At 41.3% G+C, this 20,608-nt stretch overlaps 2 protein-coding genes across 2 annotated transcripts; one reads left to right on the top strand and one right to left on the bottom strand.

Moving 5' to 3' along the window:
- Window positions 1–3,343: 3,343 nt before the first annotated feature.
- Window positions 3,344–19,949, bottom strand: p4htma (prolyl 4-hydroxylase, transmembrane a). Its single transcript, XM_056238369.1, has 9 exons — window positions 19,227–19,949; window positions 18,067–18,148; window positions 9,435–9,613; window positions 8,014–8,104; window positions 6,980–7,145; window positions 4,597–4,776; window positions 4,424–4,514; window positions 4,158–4,263; window positions 3,344–4,061 (listed from the first exon to the last, which is right to left on the bottom strand). Exons 1-9 carry the CDS (start codon window positions 19,569–19,571, stop codon window positions 3,865–3,867), a joined length of 1,437 nt encoding a protein of 478 aa, XP_056094344.1. The 5' UTR covers window positions 19,572–19,949; the 3' UTR covers window positions 3,344–3,864.
- Window positions 13,570–18,133, top strand: LOC130073008 (secreted frizzled-related protein 5). The gene is made up of 4 exons (XM_056238370.1): window positions 13,570–14,065; window positions 14,819–14,997; window positions 15,104–15,193; window positions 17,518–18,133. The coding sequence occupies exons 1-4, from the start codon at window positions 13,773–13,775 to the stop codon at window positions 17,835–17,837; spliced, it is 882 nt and encodes a 293-aa protein (XP_056094345.1). The 5' UTR covers window positions 13,570–13,772; the 3' UTR covers window positions 17,838–18,133.
- Window positions 19,950–20,608: the final 659 nt, after the last annotated feature.

Raw genomic sequence — 20,608 nt, 5'->3', positions numbered from 1 at the left:
TTCTTGTTGAAGCTCAAACGTGCTGCGTAATACGAGAATGAACCTCATTGGTTCTTGCTGAAGCTCAAACGTGCTGCGTAACACGAGAATGAACCTCATTGGTTCTTGCTGAAGCTCAAACGTGCTGCGTAACACGAGAATGAACCTCATTGGTTCTTGCTGAAGCTCAAACGAGCTACGTAATACGAGAATGAACCTCATTGGTTCTTGCTGAAGCTCAAACGAGCTACGTAATACGAGAATCAACCTCATTGGTTCTTGCTGAAGCTCAAACGTGCTGCGTAACACGAGAATGATCCTCATTGGTTCTTGCTGAAGCTCAAACGTGCTGCGTAACACGAGAATGAACCTCATTGGTTCTTGCTGAAGCTCAAACGTGCTGCGTAACACGAGAATGAACCTCATTGGTTCTTGCTGAAGCTCAAACGTGCTGCGTAACACGAGAATGAACCTCATTGGTTCTTGCTGAAGCTCAAACGTGCTGCGTAACACGAGAATGAACCTCATTGGTTCTTGCTGAAGCTCAAATGTGCTGCGTAACACGAGAATGAACCTCATTGGTTCTTGCTGAAGCTCAAACGTGCTGCGTAACACGAGAATGAACCTCACTGGTTCTTGCTGAAGCTCAAACGAGATACGTAATACGAGAATGAACCTCATTGGTTCTTGCTGAAGCTCAAATGTGCTGCGTAACACGAGAATGATCCTCATTGGTTCTTGCTGAAGCTCAAACCTGCTGCGTAACACGAGAATGATCCTCATTGGTTCTTGCTGAAGCTCAAACGTGCTGCGTAACACGAGAATGAACCTCATTGGTTCTTGCTGAAGCTCAAACGAGCTACGTAATACGAGAATGAACCTCATTGGTTCTTGCTGAAGCTCAAATGTGCTGTGTAACAAGAGAACGAACCTCATTGGTTCTTGCTGAAGCTCAAACGTGCTGCGTAACACGAGAATGAACCTCATTGGTTCTTGCTGAAGCTCAAACGTGCTGCGTAACACGAGAATGAACCTCATTGGTTCTTGCTGAAGCTCAAACGAGCTACGTAATACGAGAATGAACCTCATTGGTTCTTGCTGAAGCTCAAATGTGCTGTGTAACAAGAGAACGAACCTCATTGGTTCTTGCTGAAGCTCAAACGTGCTGCGTAACACGAGAATGAACCTCATTGGTTCTTGCTGAAGCTCAAACGTGCTGCGTAACACGAGAATGAACCTCATTGGTTCTTGCTGAAGCTCAAACGAGCTACGTAATACGAGAATGAACCTCATTGGTTCTTGCTGAAGCTCAAACGTGCTGCGTAACACGAGAATGAACCTCATTGGTTCTTGCTGAAGCTCAAACGAGCTACGTAATACGAGAATGAACCTCATTGGTTCTTGCTGAAGCTCAAATGTGCTGCGTAACAAGAGAACGAACCTCATTGGTTCTTGCTGAAGCTCAAACGTGCTGCGTAACGAGAACGAACCTCATTGGTTCTTGCTGAAGCTCAAACGTGCTGCGTAATACGAGAATGAACCTCATTGGTTCTTGTTGAAGCTCAAACGTGCTGCGTAACACGAGAATGAACCTCATTGGTTCTTGCTGAAGCTCAAACGTGCTGCGTAATACGAGAATGAACCTCATTGGTTCTTGCTGAAGCTCAAACGAGCTGCGTAACAAGAGAACGAACCTCATTGGTTCTTGCTGAAGCTCAAACGTGCTGCGTAACGAGAACGAACCTCATTGGTTCTTGCTGAAGCTCAAACGTGCTGCGTAATACGAGAATGAACCTCATTGGTTCTTGTTGAAGCTCAAACGTGCTGCGTAATACGAGAATGAACCTCATTGGTTCTTGCTGAAGCTCAAACGTGCTGCGTAACACGAGAATGAACATCATTGGTTCTTGCTGAAGCTCAAACGTGCTGCGTAACAAGAGAACGAACCTCATTGGTTCTTGCTGAAGCTCAAATGTGCTGCGTAACAAGAGAACGAACCTCATTGGTTCTTGCTGAAGCTCAAACGTGCTGCGTAACGAGAACGAACCTCATTGGTTCTTGCTGAAGCTCAAACGTGCTGCGTAATACGAGAATGAACCTCATTGGTTCTTGTTGAAGCTCAAACGTGCTGCGTAATACGAGAATGAACCTCATTGGTTCTTGCTGAAGCTCAAACGTGCTGCGTAACACGAGAATGAACATCATTGGTTCTTGCTGAAGCTCAAACGTGCTGCGTAACAAGAGAACGAACCTCATTGGTTCTTGCTGAAGCTCAAATGTGCTGCGTAACAAGAGAACGAACCTCATTGGTTCTTGCTGAAGCTCAAACGTGCTGCGTAACGAGAACGAACCTCATTGGTTCTTGCTGAAGCTCAAACGTGCTGCGTAATACGAGAATGAACCTCATTGGTTCTTGTTGAAGCTCAAACGTGCTGCGTAATACGAGAATGAACCTCATTGGTTCTTGCTGAAGCTCAAACGTGCTGCATAACACGAGAATGAACATCATTGGTTCTTGTTGAAGCTCAAACGTGCTGCGTAATACGAGAATGAACCTCATTGGTTCTTGCTGAAGCTCAAACGTGCTGCGTAACACGAGAATGAACCTCATTGGTTCTTGCTGAAGCTCAAACGTGCTGCGTAACACGAGAATGAACCTCATTGGTTCTTGCTGAAGCTCAAACGTGCTGCGTAACACGAGAATGAACCTCATTGGTTCTTGCTGAAGCTCAAACGTGCTGCGTAACACGAGAATGAACCTCATTGGTTCTTGCTGAAGCTCAAACGTGCTGCGTAACACGAGAATGAACCTCATTGCTTCTAACTGAAGCTCAAACGTGCTGCGTAACATGAGAATGATCCTCATTGGTTCTTGCTGAAGCTCAAACGTGCGGCGTAACACGAGAATGAACCTCATTGGTTCTTGCTGAAGCTCAAATGTGCTGTGTAACAAGAGAACGAACCTCATTGGTTCTTGCTGAAGCTCAAACGTGCTGCGTAACACGAGAATGAACCTCATTGGTTCTTGCTGAAGCTCAAACGTGCTGCGTAACACGAGAAAGAACCTCATTGGTTCTTGCTGAAGCTCAAACGAGCTGCGTAACACGAGAATGAACCTCATTGGTTCTTGCTGAAGCTCAAACGAGCTGCGTTGAAGTGGTAGTTGAAGCTGTCAATGGAGGAACAGAAAGTGCTCAGATTTCATAAAAAAAGATCTTCTTTTGTGTTCCGAAGATGAACGACGGTCTTACGGGTTTGGAACGACATGAGGGCGAGTAATTGATGACAGAATTTTAATTTTTGGGTGAACTAACCCTTTAATTCTTACAACCAATTAATAACAATTAACACACCACCCATACTGTTCTATAAGTATGAATTTATTTATTAATTAATTTAACTTACATATCTGACAATTTCAAATAGTGCATTAAAATGGAAAAAGAACCTGTGCTTAACCAAACCTGAGATAAATAGACACACATTATGTGACTATTAATATATATGTACACACCACACATTTATATATATTCATAAATAATAATAAAGGAATAAATAATTTAATAAATGGTGATATGACAAATAAATAATTTCAATAAATATGCAACATTGAATAAATAAACTCTTCCATAAATAGAGAATATGCAACTTGTGCGACACCAGCAAATTATATCAGTGAAAGTTTAGCTATTATTCTCCCTGTTAAGCTCATGAATATTTTATGATATGTCATCGGAGCAGGGGGTGACGGCTATATAAAGGTCAAGCTTGCAGCAGCGCCTGGTATATCTCTTACTGGACCAGCTTTTAATTTCCTAAACCAGGCTTTACATGAGGACTTGCCTAGCGGAAACTGACTCTGGATCAGCGTAAAGCGTAACTGGTTCAGAGGTCTTGGTGAAGGTCTCCATGCTCTGGCCTTTTGCTTTGCTCCTCTGGATGCCACGAGACCAGGCGCTGGTAGCGCTCCTGACGCTGCTGGTCAGGGTCGATGTTCACCCACACACTCCCTGTCCATTTAAAGCCCCGAGTGACCGAGCAGTCGCCGTGGAGAGAGAACTCATCCAACTCTCCAACCCAACCTGATGGAGACGCATGGAGAAAAACAATGTGGAGTTCATTATTTTTCATCACACATACACTACCGGTCAAAAGTTTGGAATAATGACGAAAATCACCATTGCCATCTGAGAGGTGGTTGTACCACAGTAGAGCAGTTCCAGCTACAGGTTTGACCTTCAGATTTCCCTTATCACAGTACTGCTGAGAGAGATCACCTAAGACCTGAAATACACACACACACACACACACACTTCAAGTGAACCCTCAAACACTGCAATAACGTCAAGTGCTTAAGATAGCCATCACAATTCAAGTCTTCTTCCTGTTGCCGCCAGGTTGCTGGGCAACAGAGCTGTTGCCATAGAAACGAGACGTGGCTCACCTCCTCCTCATACGTCCTGTTGTCGGCCACAGGGAAGCTGGTCTCTCCCCCTCCATCCGCCGAGTTCAGATACAGCAGGACCGTCAGATACCTGGGAAATAGAAACACCTTTATTATGCCGCAGCATTATTACGAGTCAATCAAATTAGATACAAAATGTACTTCAAATGTACCTGCATGCAACTTGGTTGGAGTGATTTGCTGCCAGGTGTGTGTGTGCGCAGCTGCTGTCGGGGTTGGGGGGGCTGCTGTCGTGGTGGGCGTGGCTGTGCCCGCCCTGCTCGTAACGGACGACTTCCATTGGCTCGCTGAGATCGACCAGCGACGACGGCAGTCGCGTTACACGTGTCACTCTGGAGAAAAACAAAGTTTATCAGTGCGTTAATGTGCATGCCTTAAACTAGCTCTACTGTGTGTACTTCGTCTAGTGCACAAGTCTGGAGCCATTTAGCAGACTTTTTACCAGACTCATGTCCTCATGGGAAGTTCGTATTTACGAGTTGGGAAGTCGTGTTTGCGACATCAGGTATGTTCGAGTCACTTTCATCGGAGTAAGATGGCGGTGTCCCTTCTCTTAATTAACTACACAAAACACAGCAAGGCTTTTAAACTCTACTTCTAGAAAATGAAGAACAAAGGAGTATTGCTTTTTATGCTTTTGATTAATTTATGAATCCCCTGTAAACATCATTGTTACATATTATATTGTTATATTACAATGCTATTATATTTTGTGCATGTAATTAGCTTGTTTTTTTTGTAAATAAAATGCCTGATAATGTCACTGCTAAATACCTATACGTATTGTGGTATTCCGCCATGTTTCTCACTGACACGCCCCCAACTCGAAAAGATCGAGGCTTAAAGAAAATCCCGAGCTCCCCACTTGTATTTATGACTTTGTGGTGGCGTTAATACTCATCAATATGATCTTTCCGACAAAACAAGAACGCACAATTTTACTCAAAGCAATGTGCCAGAACAATACCAGAGAATACCAGAACCATCTTCCTGGGCTCACCTGGGCTTAACGGGATATTTCACCCAAAAATTCAAATTCTGTCATCATTTAGTCACACTCATATCCTTCCAATCCAGTTTGGCTGTCTTTCTGCTGCAGAACACAAAATGGTTTTCTTTTCTTGATTTGGACAAAAACAGTTCTTCGTTTTTGTACTCATTCTCATACTCATTTGTAATCATTCTTCAAAATGTACTCATCCTCATGTCGTTCTAAACATGTATGACAAACAACGAAAGTCACGAGGAGGTGTCCAAAAAAAAAAAAAAAAAAAAAAAAACACGTTTCAACTGTTTTTGTTCATATAATCAAAGTCAACGTTGCTGTTGCTGTCTGGGCCATGTTCCTTCTGGTCATTTGAGATATGAAGAGAAACAAGAATTTTGTTCTTAGATTTTTCGTTTTGTTTAAGAAAGTTATTAATTAAGTTATATTTTTCATTTTTGTATAAGTATTTAAGTATATAACTGGGCCTGAATAAATAATTATTACAGTGAAAACTTAGGTAAAGTAATTTTTTAATGTGTGGTTGGGTTTTTCCGTTGCCCCCTGCAACACTACGCATGGACTACACACACTAATTATACTACAAGAATGCGAATTGGGATGCACCTTTTTGCGGATACCATAATTGAGAAGTGCTATAAACTCAATCCAACCTATCATAAAATTGTCTGTGAATGACTTCTCTTAAAACAGCTCATTTTTCAGAGTGAATTCTAAAAGTAGATCAATCTAAAACTATTTTTTTTTATGAATTTTTTTTAAAAGTGGCTTTGATTGCAGTACAGAAGACCAATCAGACGAAAGGGCCATTTCAGGGCCGCCCATGAATCAAATATTAAAGCAGTAAACGAAACAAATCTAGCTTAATTCTCATTCATTTTCTTAAAGTCCCTCTGTGGTGAAAATCAAGCTTTTAATGTTGTTTATATGTCTATGTGGTGTTTTTAATATGCTTTAATACAAACCATGTGCAAATTCATGTCAACACCATTGCTGAGCATTTTCTCCTTCAAACTGCAGTGAACCAAAAACGCGTTTGAAATCGCTGGTGTTTCTGACGTCACAAACTACCTTGCAACCAATCAGATCAACGTGTGATCGTCAACCAGTGGATCTCGGAGCTGCTGTGAGTGAGTGGAGACGGGGCTCACCACATATACTAAATAAGGCAAGGGTGTAGAGTTACATCCAAGCTATTTTAAGGCATGAAGAATTTTTTTTTTCAAGGAAAAACCATTTAAATGTGTCATTTCTGTGATCAAAGATGAGTTTTAAGGGATAAAATGATTGACTACAGGAGGACTTTAAGCAAAAAAGGGGAAAACACCCAACAAACAATTTCACATTTCTCTATACATCTTCTTAAGTAGAGGATCAAATTATCAGAAGATGCACGGACCAAACATTATCAGACTTTTCATTTGAGGGTGAACTATCTTTAAGTGCACAATTGTGATGGATGGAACCAGGATCCGTTTGTATCCAAGCCCTGAGCTGTAACCACTGCAGCAGCCATCAGACTGTATCACCTGTTTCTGATGCTCCTCAGCAGGTGGTGTGTGCCCTCTCCGAGGTAAAGCCGTGTGTGTGTGCTTCTCTGCCTGGCCTCGGCGTTCCCGTCCAAGCCTTGTCCAGCTCCACTGTACTGCAACACTCCTCCACTGACACGCTTAAACTCCTGCAGAGACAGAGCTCCTGCGAACGCACACCAGACACGAATCTCAGTCATGCAGCATTAAAATCACATTCTGAATCTGCACATTATGCTTCTATTCGACCATACAATACAAAAAACAGTATTAATTGGAATTTAGCATGTGCAATGCTAGTTTATTGTTATGTGGTTGCAAGGATGTTGCTGTGTGGTTGTTCTGAATGTTTTAATGCACTGTTATGTGGTTGCTAGCGTGCTGTAAGTGGTTTCCTTCAGGTCCAAATCAAGAGAGCCCGTTTACAAGTCTCTATGATATTCCAGTTTCTATATATGGCTCGGATCCTTCCTTCATTGTAACTCAATGGGATTAGTCAACAAACCGCATGATTTCAGTTATCATTCATGTCGATAAAAAAATCGCAAATGGAGCGGGACAAGTTACATGCTGGGGTTTAATATTTAGGGTTAGGGGTGTGTTTGATTCCTCAACTTTAAGCATGAGCAAGAGTAATAGAGATGCTCGTCTCAGCAAACAGCACAAACAAATATTACAGTTGACGGCAGCGTTACAATGAACAAGGCGAGAATAAAGAGAATAGCGTTTCTCTATTTTTCTCCTTTACTCGCGGGTCAGTGAGTCTTCACTCTTTCCCCTCCGGAACCGAACCACAGCGGGATGCTCTCCAGACAATAGCGCAGGGGGACCGGAAGAGGGGACACTACCTCGGTGAGTCCGTATTTGAGGCGGATGTGTGTGTGTGTGTAACCCTCATATTAATGAGACTCTAATAGGATCTATCCGGAAGCTGCTAGAAAACATTGCATGTTGTGTCATTGTATCAGACCCACCACTCTCTCTCTCACACACACGCACACACACACACACACACACACACACACTTCACTTACCAGAAGGGTTGGTCTCAAGCCCGGTGTGGATTTTCCGTAAATTGTATGAGCTCAGCCAAGATCCATCAGTCGAATGGGACAGACTCAAAATCTGTGGCAGAACAGATGCTTTTAACTCTGGGAAAATGTATTTCATTATTCTCTCTGCTTCTATCTCTCTCCATATTCACTATCATCCTCGAAAGGGAGAGTTCACCCAAAAATAGAAATCGGTCATCATTTACTCACTCGCGTGTCATTTCAACCTGCATGAGATTCCTCCGCGGAACAACAAATGAGAAACTAAGCTCTACAATGTTTTGCCGATATACCGGAAGTCATTATTCAGTGAAAATATTCCAACTCACTCTTAGGGTGTATTCACACCAGGAAAGTCCGATAGTTCACTTGCTTTGGTCCGGACCAAATAATTTTTTTTTTTTTTTTTTTGGTACGGTTCGCTTTCACACTGCTCTTTTTGCAAGTGAACCAAATTTTGTAAACAAAACCACACGTGTGCTAAGGTCGTCCATTCATTGGACAAGGATTCTCAAGTAGGGAAATCAGGAAGTGCAAAAAAGGCTCAGCATGGAGATATTTCGTACTGCAATATTTGTTATTTTACTAATTTTGTGTTATTCTGTACAAACGCAATATGAAGAAACTGCGCAGAAGACGGATAAGGTATAAAGTTTTCATTCATAGAGAGGGGCTATGTTCACACATTCAAATAATGAGATTCTTATTGTATATACTGCTAACAAGTGCTGTCAATGTTAACGCTTGCGATTTAAGTTTGTCCAGTTTAACGCAGCATCATCCTTGTATTGTAACTATCGTTACAAATATGAACTGCAAAAGCTTTTTTTGCATAGATGCGCGATTAGACTAAAGAGAACGCTCTGTATGTGAATGTCCTGATGCACACACTCATTCATTCATTACATTCCAATGATGCACACACACGACGCGCAGAAAGACGCGCAACAGTATCGTGTGGCCAGACAGCGCGTATTGAACAACAATAACACAAACCATTATGCCAACATCTCCGCCTATGGAAGCCTGTTAACTCAAAGGCGCAGTGCTTTCTTGCAATTGGGTCAGTTCATGTTCACACCGTAAACGAACCGTACCAGAGTTCGTTTGGAACCGTACCGAGACCACCTCTTCAGCTGGGTCTCGGTTCGGTTGTTTGGTCCGCACCAGAGTTCGATTGCTGTATTCACACCTGCCCAAAAGGTCCGCACCAAAGGGGGAAACGAACTAGAGTTCGATTCAATCGAACCAAACAAGGCAGGTGTGAATACACCCTAAGTTTCACAGAAAAAGGGGCAGCAAAGTGATCAGGGTGAGTAAATGATGAAAGAACTTCTTTAAAGTATTGTACTGATAAATGTAAGGTTGAAGAGCGGCAGTGAGTGTAGGAGACTGTGTCTGACCTCCTCCCTCTGCAGAAGGCCGTCCTGGTTGAGGTCGAGCAGGCTGAAGAGCTCGTCCTGAGTGAGCTGTTCCTCCTGGCTGTCCGGGGCCGTGAGGAGAGCGCTGTGGGTCAAGCCCTTCAGCTGGGCCAGCTGCATCACCACACTGCTCTCCTCCACACTCAGGAACCCTGGGATCTCTGCAACACACAGCAACATGCGTCAGTGTGCTTTAAATGCATTGAATATATATATATATACATATAGAGAGAGTGAGAGAGAGAGAGAGAGAGAGAGAGAGAGAGAGAGAGAGAGAGAGAGATCACGATTCTCCCGCGATTCTGACCAGACTAATAAACATGTAACTTACTAGAGGTTCTGACAAAATGTTAATTGCTGCAGTCTATTTAAATGTTTAATTAATCTGAATCAAGACATTTTTAAAAAATAATTCAATGAATGATTCAATGACTCATTTGTAAGTACTTTATTGATTCATTACTGGATAGGGGTGTCACGATTCTCCAGATCCTCGATTCGATTACATTTTCGATTCGATTCTCGATTTTTACTTTTTTTTTTTTTAAAGCCGAAACCGGCCAATCAGGATGCTCTCTGTCTTACATGCGCTTCCTGAGGCACACACGCAAGGTCTCTCGCTCTCTCCCTCTCTGCCGTGCGCGCTATACGGTTTGGAGCACAGTAGGTTCTAAGTTAGAGGAGGTTGACCATAGACTCGCAGCACTTCAACACACGTGTTTTTTTCCGCTTGGCACGCTGTCGCCGACCGGACGTGAAATGGGGGCGCGGCAGCATCGACGATTCCATTTTTTTATTCGAAGTTCGAGATTGTGAATGAATTAATTACTGTCGAAATCGTGACACCCTTTTTTCTGGATGAATCAGCATTTTTTGAAGGAATTTCTGGAATAAATAATTCAATGCCAAATACATTTTTAACAGTCACTTGTCGCCACCTACTGGTGTAACGATGTAATCGACACAATCGTTTTTTAAAGCGCCATGTTGCTTTTAAAAGGCGACTTACTCTATTTTGATTGCTTCTGTAGACATCAGTGTTTATATCCGGACTTATACACTTTTATCCCAGTACTTCTGAGATGATATGAATATTTGTAACACAGAAATAACGATTCGTTACGGTTGAAAAGACACCGTTTCATGTGAAGCGGTTTCAAACCTATACATGGCAACTGCTCTCTCTGGATCAGCGGCAGCTTTAAATGTTTCAGTGTGATTTTTTTCAAAGGCTTAATAGACACAGGTGAATCCTTATCATTTAGAAATAAGGTCGCATGGGTTATTGAATCGAGATCGCAATCTTTTAACGATTAATCATGCAGCTCTACCAGGAGTATGTGTGTGTGTGTGGATGTATATATATATACTACCCTTTAAAGTTAGATTAGTTTGGGGTCAGTAAGGTTTCTTTTTTAGCAAGGATGCATTAAATTGATCCAAAGTGGCAGTGAAGACATATACATGTTATAAAAGAGTTATATTTTAAATAAATGCTGTTAAAAATTAATAATCCTAAAAAATGCATCACGGTTTCCACAAAAATATTAAACAGCTTAACTGTTTTCAACATTGATAATAATCAGACATTTTTCTTGAGCATCAAATCAGAATGATTTCTGAAGGATCATGTGACACTGAAGGCTGGTATTACAATAGAAAACAGTTATTTTAAATTGCTATAATATTTCACAATATTACTGTTTTTATTGTAGTTTTGATATTAAAAAAAAGTAGCCTTGGTGAGCAGAAGACAGCCTTCTTTCACAAACATTTTTAAAGAAAATAGTACCAATCCCAAACAATTGAACAGTAGTGTACATACTATACATAATCAGCCAATATTACAGATATTTTAATTTATCAGTTGTTATTAAATATATTACCGTTCATGCTTATTTCCCATTTAAATTCACTTAAACTAAATCTTTAAAACACAAATAATGTAATTCACACTCTTAAAAGTAATCTTCAGTAAATCTCACAATATCCATTTCATACTGTACATTATAATGGTGTTATGCCTAAATTTACATGTAGCATTTAAAATGATTGATTTTAGTTGAGTGATTTACAATAAATTTGTTTAAACAGAACAGTATATAATTTGCAAACGGACCATTTATCTGTGATCAGGTACTTCTGGTAATTACATAGCAGACTTTTATTTGATTACAGTTAGTATAGAATACTTATAGGTATAATTTAATAAATGGTATAGTTGCTATTTAAGGCTGGCAAACGTGCCTCAGTGATGCTATGGTGGTAAGGTGAATGCCAGAGCGTTGCTATGTGGTTGCTAGGGTGTCGCTTATCAGCAGAAGATCCAGCACACCTCTTAACAATGTGTTAAGAGCATCTTAAAAAAGCTGACATGATCCCTGTTTGATCTATTGTAGCAGCAAGTGTCTGTGAGAGTTACACCGCGAGGCAGACAGAGCGAGCGTCAACGAGGGGGAGAACATTATGAGATTAGGCTGAAGGATTAAAGGATCTCAGTCACACTATGCAGGGCTAATCAACAGACCTTCGCTGCAAACGGGTGTTAATGTCATCAACTCGCATTGGGTGAGAGAACCATCATTTCCAGGTGAATGTGAGGATGGCTTGAATTGGTAGCAAGAAGTACCAGTCAGTCTGAGGCCAGTTGCACGAACACAGCTACTATTTTAAGACAACTAGCAGTTAGCTAGTCTTACTTTTCAGAAAAAAATGATGTCTAACTGGTACTGTATATATTAAGATTCGTTTTATTTAGGTAGTGGTTACATTTTTAAACAGCTAATATAGTGAATAGTGGCCAAATCTAATGAATTGCGCCCATCCCCCTCTTTAAGACTCATGGTATTGCCTGACCCATTGAGAGTGTTAATGAGACTGAGCCATTAATGTGTTCTGGTGGGGGCCATTGTTTCTCTGGGATGGGTGAGAGAGTGCTCCGTGTTTTAGATGGCTGTATATAGGTTTCAGTGTTATCCATCACCGTTATTGTTTCGTGCCATTCAAATGCAGATAACGCATAAACATATAGACGCACGCTCTTCATAAAGCTCTTCCGCATGGTTTGTCTGCGAGAGATGCAGTCTCTCTGACTCATTAGACTGGATGAGGGGAAAGAAAGGGTCCTGGGAATGGAGTGGACAGGAAGTGAGGGCCATTTTTGGGGTGGACATTGTGTGTTGCTCCCAGCAGGGGAAGAACAACTCCTCAGCATCACACACACACACACACACACACACACACACACACACACACGCACAGACGCGACTCCAGCCCTCTCACACTTACACACTTCCTTTCACACACCTCTGTCACACACAACCCTTCCTCAGCTTTACACTCTCACTGTCTGACAACTTCTCATACAGTAAACACAAAAATCAATATCTATCTGTCTGTCTGTCTGTCTGTCTGTCTGTCTGTCTATCTATCTATCTGCCTATCTGTCTGTCTGTCTGTCTGTCTGTCTGTCTATCTATCTATCTATCTATCTATCTATCTATCTATCTATCTATCTATCTGTCTGTCTGTCTGTCTGTCTGTCTGTCTATCTATCTGTCTGTCTGTCTGTCTGTCTATCTCCATCCATCTGTATATCTATCTATCTATCTATCTATCTATCTATCTATCTATCTATCTATCTATCTATCTATCTATCTATCTGTCTGTCTGTCTGTCTGTCTGTCTGTCTGTCTGTCTGTCTATCTCCATCCATCTGTATATCTATCTATCTATCTATCTATCTATCTATCTATCTATCTATCTATCTGTCTGTCTGTCTGTCTGTCTGTCTGTCTGTCTGTCTGTCTGTCTGTCTATCTGTCTATCTCCATCCATCTGTATATCTATCTATCTCCATCCATCTATCTAACCACCTATCTAACCACCTATCTATCTATCTATCTATCTATCTATCTATCTATCTATCTATCTATCTATCTATCTATCTATCTATCTATCTATCTATCCATCCATCTATCTATCCATCCATCAGTCAGTCTATCTATCTATCTGAGCATGTGAACACCTCCTCTTCCTAGTGGTTAATCTGTTGTGTTGTATTATCATAAAAAAAAGAGCAAAAAGGAAGTGTGTGGTACAGTAGAGCTCACTGTTCATCATCTCCAGCAGAGAAACGGAAGAACCGACAAGTCACACACACAGTCACACATACACACCCTCCCTAACCAATCCAATCTGACGGTCTGCAAAGTCCCGCCCTCTCCCAAATGGGCCTCGGGCAGTGGTGTATAAATACACTATTACTGATTTACCCCGACACTACCTTACACCGACCCTCAACTCTCTCTCTGGACTATAATGCTGACAGCGTCCGCTCTACTGCTGCTTCTGCTCAGCCCAGGCATCAATGCCAAGCCCAACGGACACTGGGAGCTCCAGGGATCCTCCCGTTGTGTGCCCATCCCAACCAACATGGCCCTGTGCCAGGGTCTGGGCTACAACAGCATGCGGATGCCCAACCTGCTGGGACACGAATCTCCAGCTGAAGCGGTGCAGCAGAGCACCAGCTGGCTGCCGCTCCTGTCCCGAGAGTGCCACCCGCACGCCCGCATCTTCCTGTGCTCGCTCTTCGCCCCCGTGTGCCTTGAGAGGTAAGACTGGCTTCTGAACAGACTGGCGGTTTCATTGATTGGCAGGAACGATGACCCTCAAAACTAAAAAAGGTTACACTTTATTTTAAGGTGTTTTTGTTACACTGTAACTATTCATTTAAGTACTGAGTAATATTAAGTAACAACATGTACTTACTATAGGATTAGGGTTTGGTTTTGTTTAGGGTTAGTTGCATGTGATTATGCATAATTTACTGTTATTACTATAGTAAGTACATGTATCGTATGTAACAAGGGCACTGTAAAATAAAGTGTTACCCTAAAAAATATATTGTGGATATCATTTCAGTCAATGGTCAATGTTACATGGTATTTAAATCAGTTAAATGCCTGTTGTCATTATCATGCAAATGAGTACAAATGCTAATGTTAAGTGGAAGTGAAAATCATATGCAATGAAATTCGTGCCACAAACAATATAGCAAGACAATACTCTTGCTTAAGCAAGAATGCGTTTAATGGATTGCATTCATTCATGTTTGATTAAATCAATTAAATTTGATGAAAATTATATAAAAGGTTTGCTCTAATGCAATAGAAACAATAGCAATTGTTGCCATTTTTAATGCTTTTTTTCTGTGCTCCGAATCTTAAATATGGCTAAATAGCCGAGACCACCAATGAAAATACTTCTCAAGCTGTGTGGGCTCAGAAACCAGACATCTTTAGCTACCTTTCCACATCAAATCATCAGCTCCGAAACAATCAGTGAATGTGTGTGTCACTTTTCAGGATCATTTCACCATGTAGGAGTTTGTGTGTGTCGGTACGGGACAGCTGCGCCCCCATCATGAACTGCTACGGTTACCCCTGGCCCAGAATACTGCAATGTGACCAGTTTCCCAAAGATCACCTAATGTGCATTTCCTCAGTTGCGCATATGCAAAACGGCACCAGCAATGAAGGCCGAGGTAAACAAAGATCTTTTTTTTCTAGCTTACATACTTTGGGAGAGCCATGTAGACAAAAACAATGCTGGGTTTCCTCCACCGAACTGGTTTTTGTGGTCCGTTTCAGTGGTGCCGCGCGCGAGCTGCACAGACTGCGAGTTAGAGGAGGCCACGTCATCCAAAGAACTGCTCGATCTCTTCTGTAAAAGTGACTTTGGTAAGAAACTGAAAATGATTAAAGGGGTGGATGATTATGATTTCACTTTTCTAACTTTAGTTAGTGTGTAATGTTGCTGTTTGAGCATAAACAACATCTGCAAAGATACGACGCTCAAAGTTCAAAGCAAAGGTAGATATTTTCTTTTACAGAAATCGCATTTTAAGGACTACAACAAACGGCTGGTAGGGACTACAATGAGCTTCTTCACGGGTTAGTGACATCACTAACCCTAAAATTTACATAAACCCCGCCCCCGGAACACGATTTATAGATTATCAAGACAGAATATGCTAATCAATGACTAGAAGATAGTTAAAGGATTAGTTCACCTCAAAATGAAAATTTCCTGATAATTTAATGCCATCCAAGATGTTCATGTCTTTCTTTCTTCAGTGGAAACAGAAATGACATTTTTTGAGGAAAACATTTCAGGATTTTTCTCCACACAATGGACTTCAAGCGCAACCAACACGTTGAAGTCCAAATCACTGCAGTTTCAAAGGGCTATGAAGAGCTTCAAGCGGCTCTGCACGATCCCAGCTGAGGAATAGGGTCTTATCTAGCGAAACCATCGGTCATTTTCTAAAAAAGTCTATATACTTTTTAACCACAATTGTTCGTCTTGTGCTGGTCTGCGACGCGCCAGGCATTACGTCATCATGTTGGAAACGTCACGATTTGTTTTGTTTTTTAAATAATAATAAATTAAAACAAAGATGTCAGACGATTTTGAAGTTCGAAGAAAAAAACGGGAGAAAATGAGATGGAATTTTTCGCCCTTCCCTGCCTTTTTGAACCGGAGTACACAGACAGATAACTTAGATAGATGACGAGACGCGTGACGTTTCCAACGTGATGACGTAATGCCTGCAAGACGAACAATTGTGGTTAAAAAGTATATAAATGTTGTTGTTTTTTTAGAAAATGACCGATGGTTTCGCTTGAAGTCCATTGTGTGGAGAAAAATCCTGAAATGTTTTCCTCAAAAAACGTAATTTCTTTTCCACTGAAGAAAGGAAGACATGAACATCTTGGATGGCATTGAGGTGAGTAAATAATCAGGAAATTTTCATTTTGAGGTGAACTCATCTTTTAACTCCACATCAGCTACATAAATTCATCAACTAACCATTCAGAAATGTCCCGTTGCATTCTACATGTTGTCCCTTCTTCTTGAGTCTCTCCATCTTTGTCCGACTCCGGTTTGAACATAAAAGGCTAAACGGTTTTGAGGTAATTGGAGCTGCTAACACACAAGCTCTTGAAGCTCCGCCCCCTGTGCCGGGCAGTGTTGCCAACTATTTTCAAATGAAAGTACGCCTTCCCTAAAAGTCGCTAAAAGACGTCACACGTTAATTAGCATATTAGTGACGTCATCGCGTCGAACTTGCGTTCTGCTTGCCTAATGTGTTTTCTCTATAAATTAATGCTCAGCTCACATATTGTATTTATTATACTATTATACTATGTAAAATAAAGCTGTTCTCATTTTCTGTATATTTTTTGTCACACAATAGAATGAGTAGCTATGATATAGGCCTAGTGAATGACAAAAAAAAAATTGTACCGTAAGCACAAGAAAAGAAAGGAAACTAAATTATTGAAATAAAAAACAAAAGAAAAGCAGATAAGTGATAAGTCCGTGGAAAAACACCGCTCATTCACGTCTGTCAGCGGCCGTGCACTCAACAGATGAATGTGCTGCTGCTCCTCTCAGCCATTCACTGAACAGGGTAGACGTAGCTAGAGTGAGTGACGGCAGGGAGAAAGCAAAAAGTCAGGGTCTGAAAAGTCGCTAAAAATAGCGACTCATTTGCGCGATTCTTTTGCAGTCTGTACATGGAGGAGTGAACATCTCCTGCTCTGACGACAGCTGGCAGGGGCTGCTGCACGAGGACTGGGCCGCCTGTGAGTGATTTGGGACGGGGGTGGGACCCACGGCAGCACCCGCTGCTCGTTGAGAAGAGTAAGAACGATATGTGCTTTCACGTCAGGGAGTCTCCAAAAGTCTCCAATAACACCAGAATAAGTCGTTAGATTTGTCGCTAGTCGCTTTTTTGAAAATGTGTCGCTAGAGGGGTCTGAATACTCGCTAAATATAGCGACAAAGTCGCTAAGTTGGCAACACTGGTGCCGGGAGCAGTAGCTTATTTGCATTTAAAGGGACACGCACAAAAAAAGGCGCCGTTTTTGAGGGGTATTTTGAGCTAAAACTTCACATACACACAGAGACTTATTTTACATCTTGTGAAAAGGGCATGATAGGACCTCTTTAATGCTGAAACTAACTCATCACTCATCGGTTTCCTTCTCTCTGCTAGTGGTTAAAGTGCGTCTGTCCAAACTGAACTCCAGTAGTTCTGTCCTGACCATGTTCTCGCTGGGCTCTCGGCTGGAGGTCCTGAAGCATGGGCCGCTGCTGGGAGGGGAAATGAGGAGTCGTCTGACACTGTGGCTGGAGCGAGACGCCACCTGCGTGGGCAACCTGACCCGCAACCATCCCGACGGGGGAACCTTCCTGTTGACGGGCACTGTGACGGGCAAGAGACTGCTAGTCACTAAAGCCTTCAGCTGGGGGAAACGCCCACGGCACCTCAACCAAGCGGCGCGCAAGTGGAAAAGCCATCGGTGTAGAGGGTAGAGTTTCAGACGGCGGGACAAAGAGGGTGTTCAAAAAGGTATCTCAGTGTGTTCATAATGTTGTAAATAATAGAAGATCCTTGAACTATATTTTTAGAGATATTAAACCATTTAAAATGTGTTCATGTGTCCATTTTCTGTCACAAATCTCAGCGCTACTTTTACATCCATAATTGATGAGTTGAACCCAAAAACGTCAAGATTTTAAAACACGAAAAGCTGAAACTCACCAAACAGCAGTGGTTTCAAGCTGAGGGTGCGCATGTTATGGGTCCGGTCAGGAACGAGAGACACTCTTTGCACATGCCCAACCTGAGGGGAAAGATAAAGCATGTAAGTCTCATTAACATTGGATTACGCACACATTATAGGGAAGCATCACTCACTGTCTTATATAGGCCACTATTTGAGGGGACAGCCACTCATTCAATCACACAATGCACCACAATAACGTGTACAACTGCTGTACACTCAACGGCGAGAGATTACCCATAATGCACTGTGAGAGTCGTGCCGAATGCATTCCCGCTTCTGACTAGAAGATGGCGAATCATCCATCCATCCATTTTCCAAACCGCTGGTCCAATGTGACAGCGTAATATCATACAGGTATACATTCCTTTTTACTTGATTATTAAATTGTTTAATAAGGTTTATACATGATAGTTTCCATCTTTCCATGACAGAGTTCCAGATAAATCTTTTCATTTATATTGTAGCTGCCGGTTTGCTAAGTTACAAATGATTATTCAACAGCAAGCACAAACTATGCCAAAGGAATCAGTGTCCGAATTCACTCACTCGTTTTCATTCACTCCTTCAGTGAACTATTTCAGCTGAGTAATGTAGGGAATAGTGAACGAGGGTTTAGGGGGCGTTTCAAACACAGCCTTGGCTACTGATTTGGTTTCCCTCATTATTGATTCCTTTATAATTATGATATTCATAACATAAATTATTATCAAATTTAAGGGAGAAGTGTTTTCTAAATGACTGTCTCATTGTATTATTGTTTTAAATAAAAAAAGTATTCATACATCTACAGGCTAAAATTAAATGAGGGTGGGGGTAGTGATGAGGAATGCACTATTAATTGTTTTAAAAAATGCACAAAATTAAATTTTTTATAATCATGTTTTCTATTAGTATAACAACACACTGGCAATGGGGTATATTGTACTTGACTTTTTTTTTCACAGCTAATTTAAGTTGTATAATTTATTTCACCATTACATTAATTTAACAGACAAATATATGAATGCTATCACAGAACATGAGAGATAAATAACACTACTCCCTGATCTTTTACATCTTAAAAATTACCCATTTGAGCTGGAAAGGCATTACAGGATAAAAACATAAGTCCTATAACATAGTGCATGTAACTTACCCGAATGCCCTCCAGGCGAGGCAGCTGGAAGGAGAGCTCGGGGCTCAGGTTTGGTGAAGGGGGTTGGTGTTCAGGCATGGGTCCTGGGACACTGGCACTCTTCTCAAGGAGCACATCCTGCTCCCCAGACCCCGTGTTATAGTGCACATACAGAAGCAGAGCTATGATGTTAATGATGTAGATGTGGAAGAAGGCCATCACCACCACGAAGTAAGCCCTGGAGCAGACGCTGCTCTTCTGGATGTTCATGCGCTCCCGGGCGAGCGGGTGTCGCGGGGGTGGAGGGGGGAAATGATCCATCAACTCCCCCTCGAGCCCGTGCAAACTCTCCTCATACTCACGCATCTCCTCCTAGATCACTGCTCTTCCCCCGTGCATTGCCCTGATCTACCCTCTCCTCCTCTCAGCTGATCGGACAACTGGCTTTACCTGGTGTGTTAACGTTACCTGGCGAGCGTTATTATTACACACTACTATATGCCTACATGGCGATTCAGATGCAGATATTGACCATACATTCATAAAAAAAGGTCCATCGTGTGTGTGTGTGTGTGTGGATAAGGGATCTGTGCAGGAATTTCTTCAGGATGAACCGGAGGAAAGATTTAGAACGATGTCAACAGTGTATAACAGCGCTCTTGTAATCCAATGGGCGATTAAATCAGACCAATCATACACAGAACAGATTAATAAAAGCGAGAGAAAAACCCAGCACGACTCCTTTATAAGCGGAGACGGAAAATAACAACAGCGTTTATAATCATCTGTCATTCATCCTTTAAGCAACGCGAAGTAACCGACGCTAAGCTAGAACTAACGAGTCAACGGGTTCTTTCAAAATAAAAGCAGGACGTTTTTTATTTCACTTAATTTTCTTTTTAATACAACTTTGACGTAACTTTATATTAATTACAAATACTACTATTTACTTAAAATTATTTTTTATTCTATTTTACTTTATTTTATATTATTTTATTTATTCGAAATCATGACGTACTACGTCATAATTTCGTTTTTTTCTCTCTCACAATTTCTGTTTTCTAATCTCATAATTAATAATTAATCTAGTATGTCATCATTTTGACGTTTTATCTTATAATTTCGACTTTTTATGTCATAATTATGACAAAGATAGTCAAAAGTATCACAATTATTATTTAGTATGAGTTTTTATGTCATCGTTTTTTAAATAGTATGTCACATTTCAGATTTAAATAAGCTTTTTTTTTGTAATGTGGCGAAAATGGGCTTCTAGAATATTATTTAGACAATTTTATCAAGCGCTTTGCTATATAATTTATTATTGACAAGTACTTAAAACATTTTTGTATTATTATTAATGAGCAAGCTTGAAGTGATGATGTTGGTCACTGACGATTTAG

This window comes from Rhinichthys klamathensis, unplaced genomic scaffold, assembly GCF_029890125.1.
Source record: "Rhinichthys klamathensis goyatoka isolate OS25496 unplaced genomic scaffold, OSU_Roscu_1.1 h1tg000521l_1, whole genome shotgun sequence".
Classification (NCBI taxonomy): Eukaryota; Metazoa; Chordata; class Actinopteri; order Cypriniformes; family Leuciscidae; genus Rhinichthys; species Rhinichthys klamathensis.
The sequence above is the reverse complement of the archived record's forward strand: the minus strand, read 5'-3'. Positions and strand labels throughout refer to the sequence as shown.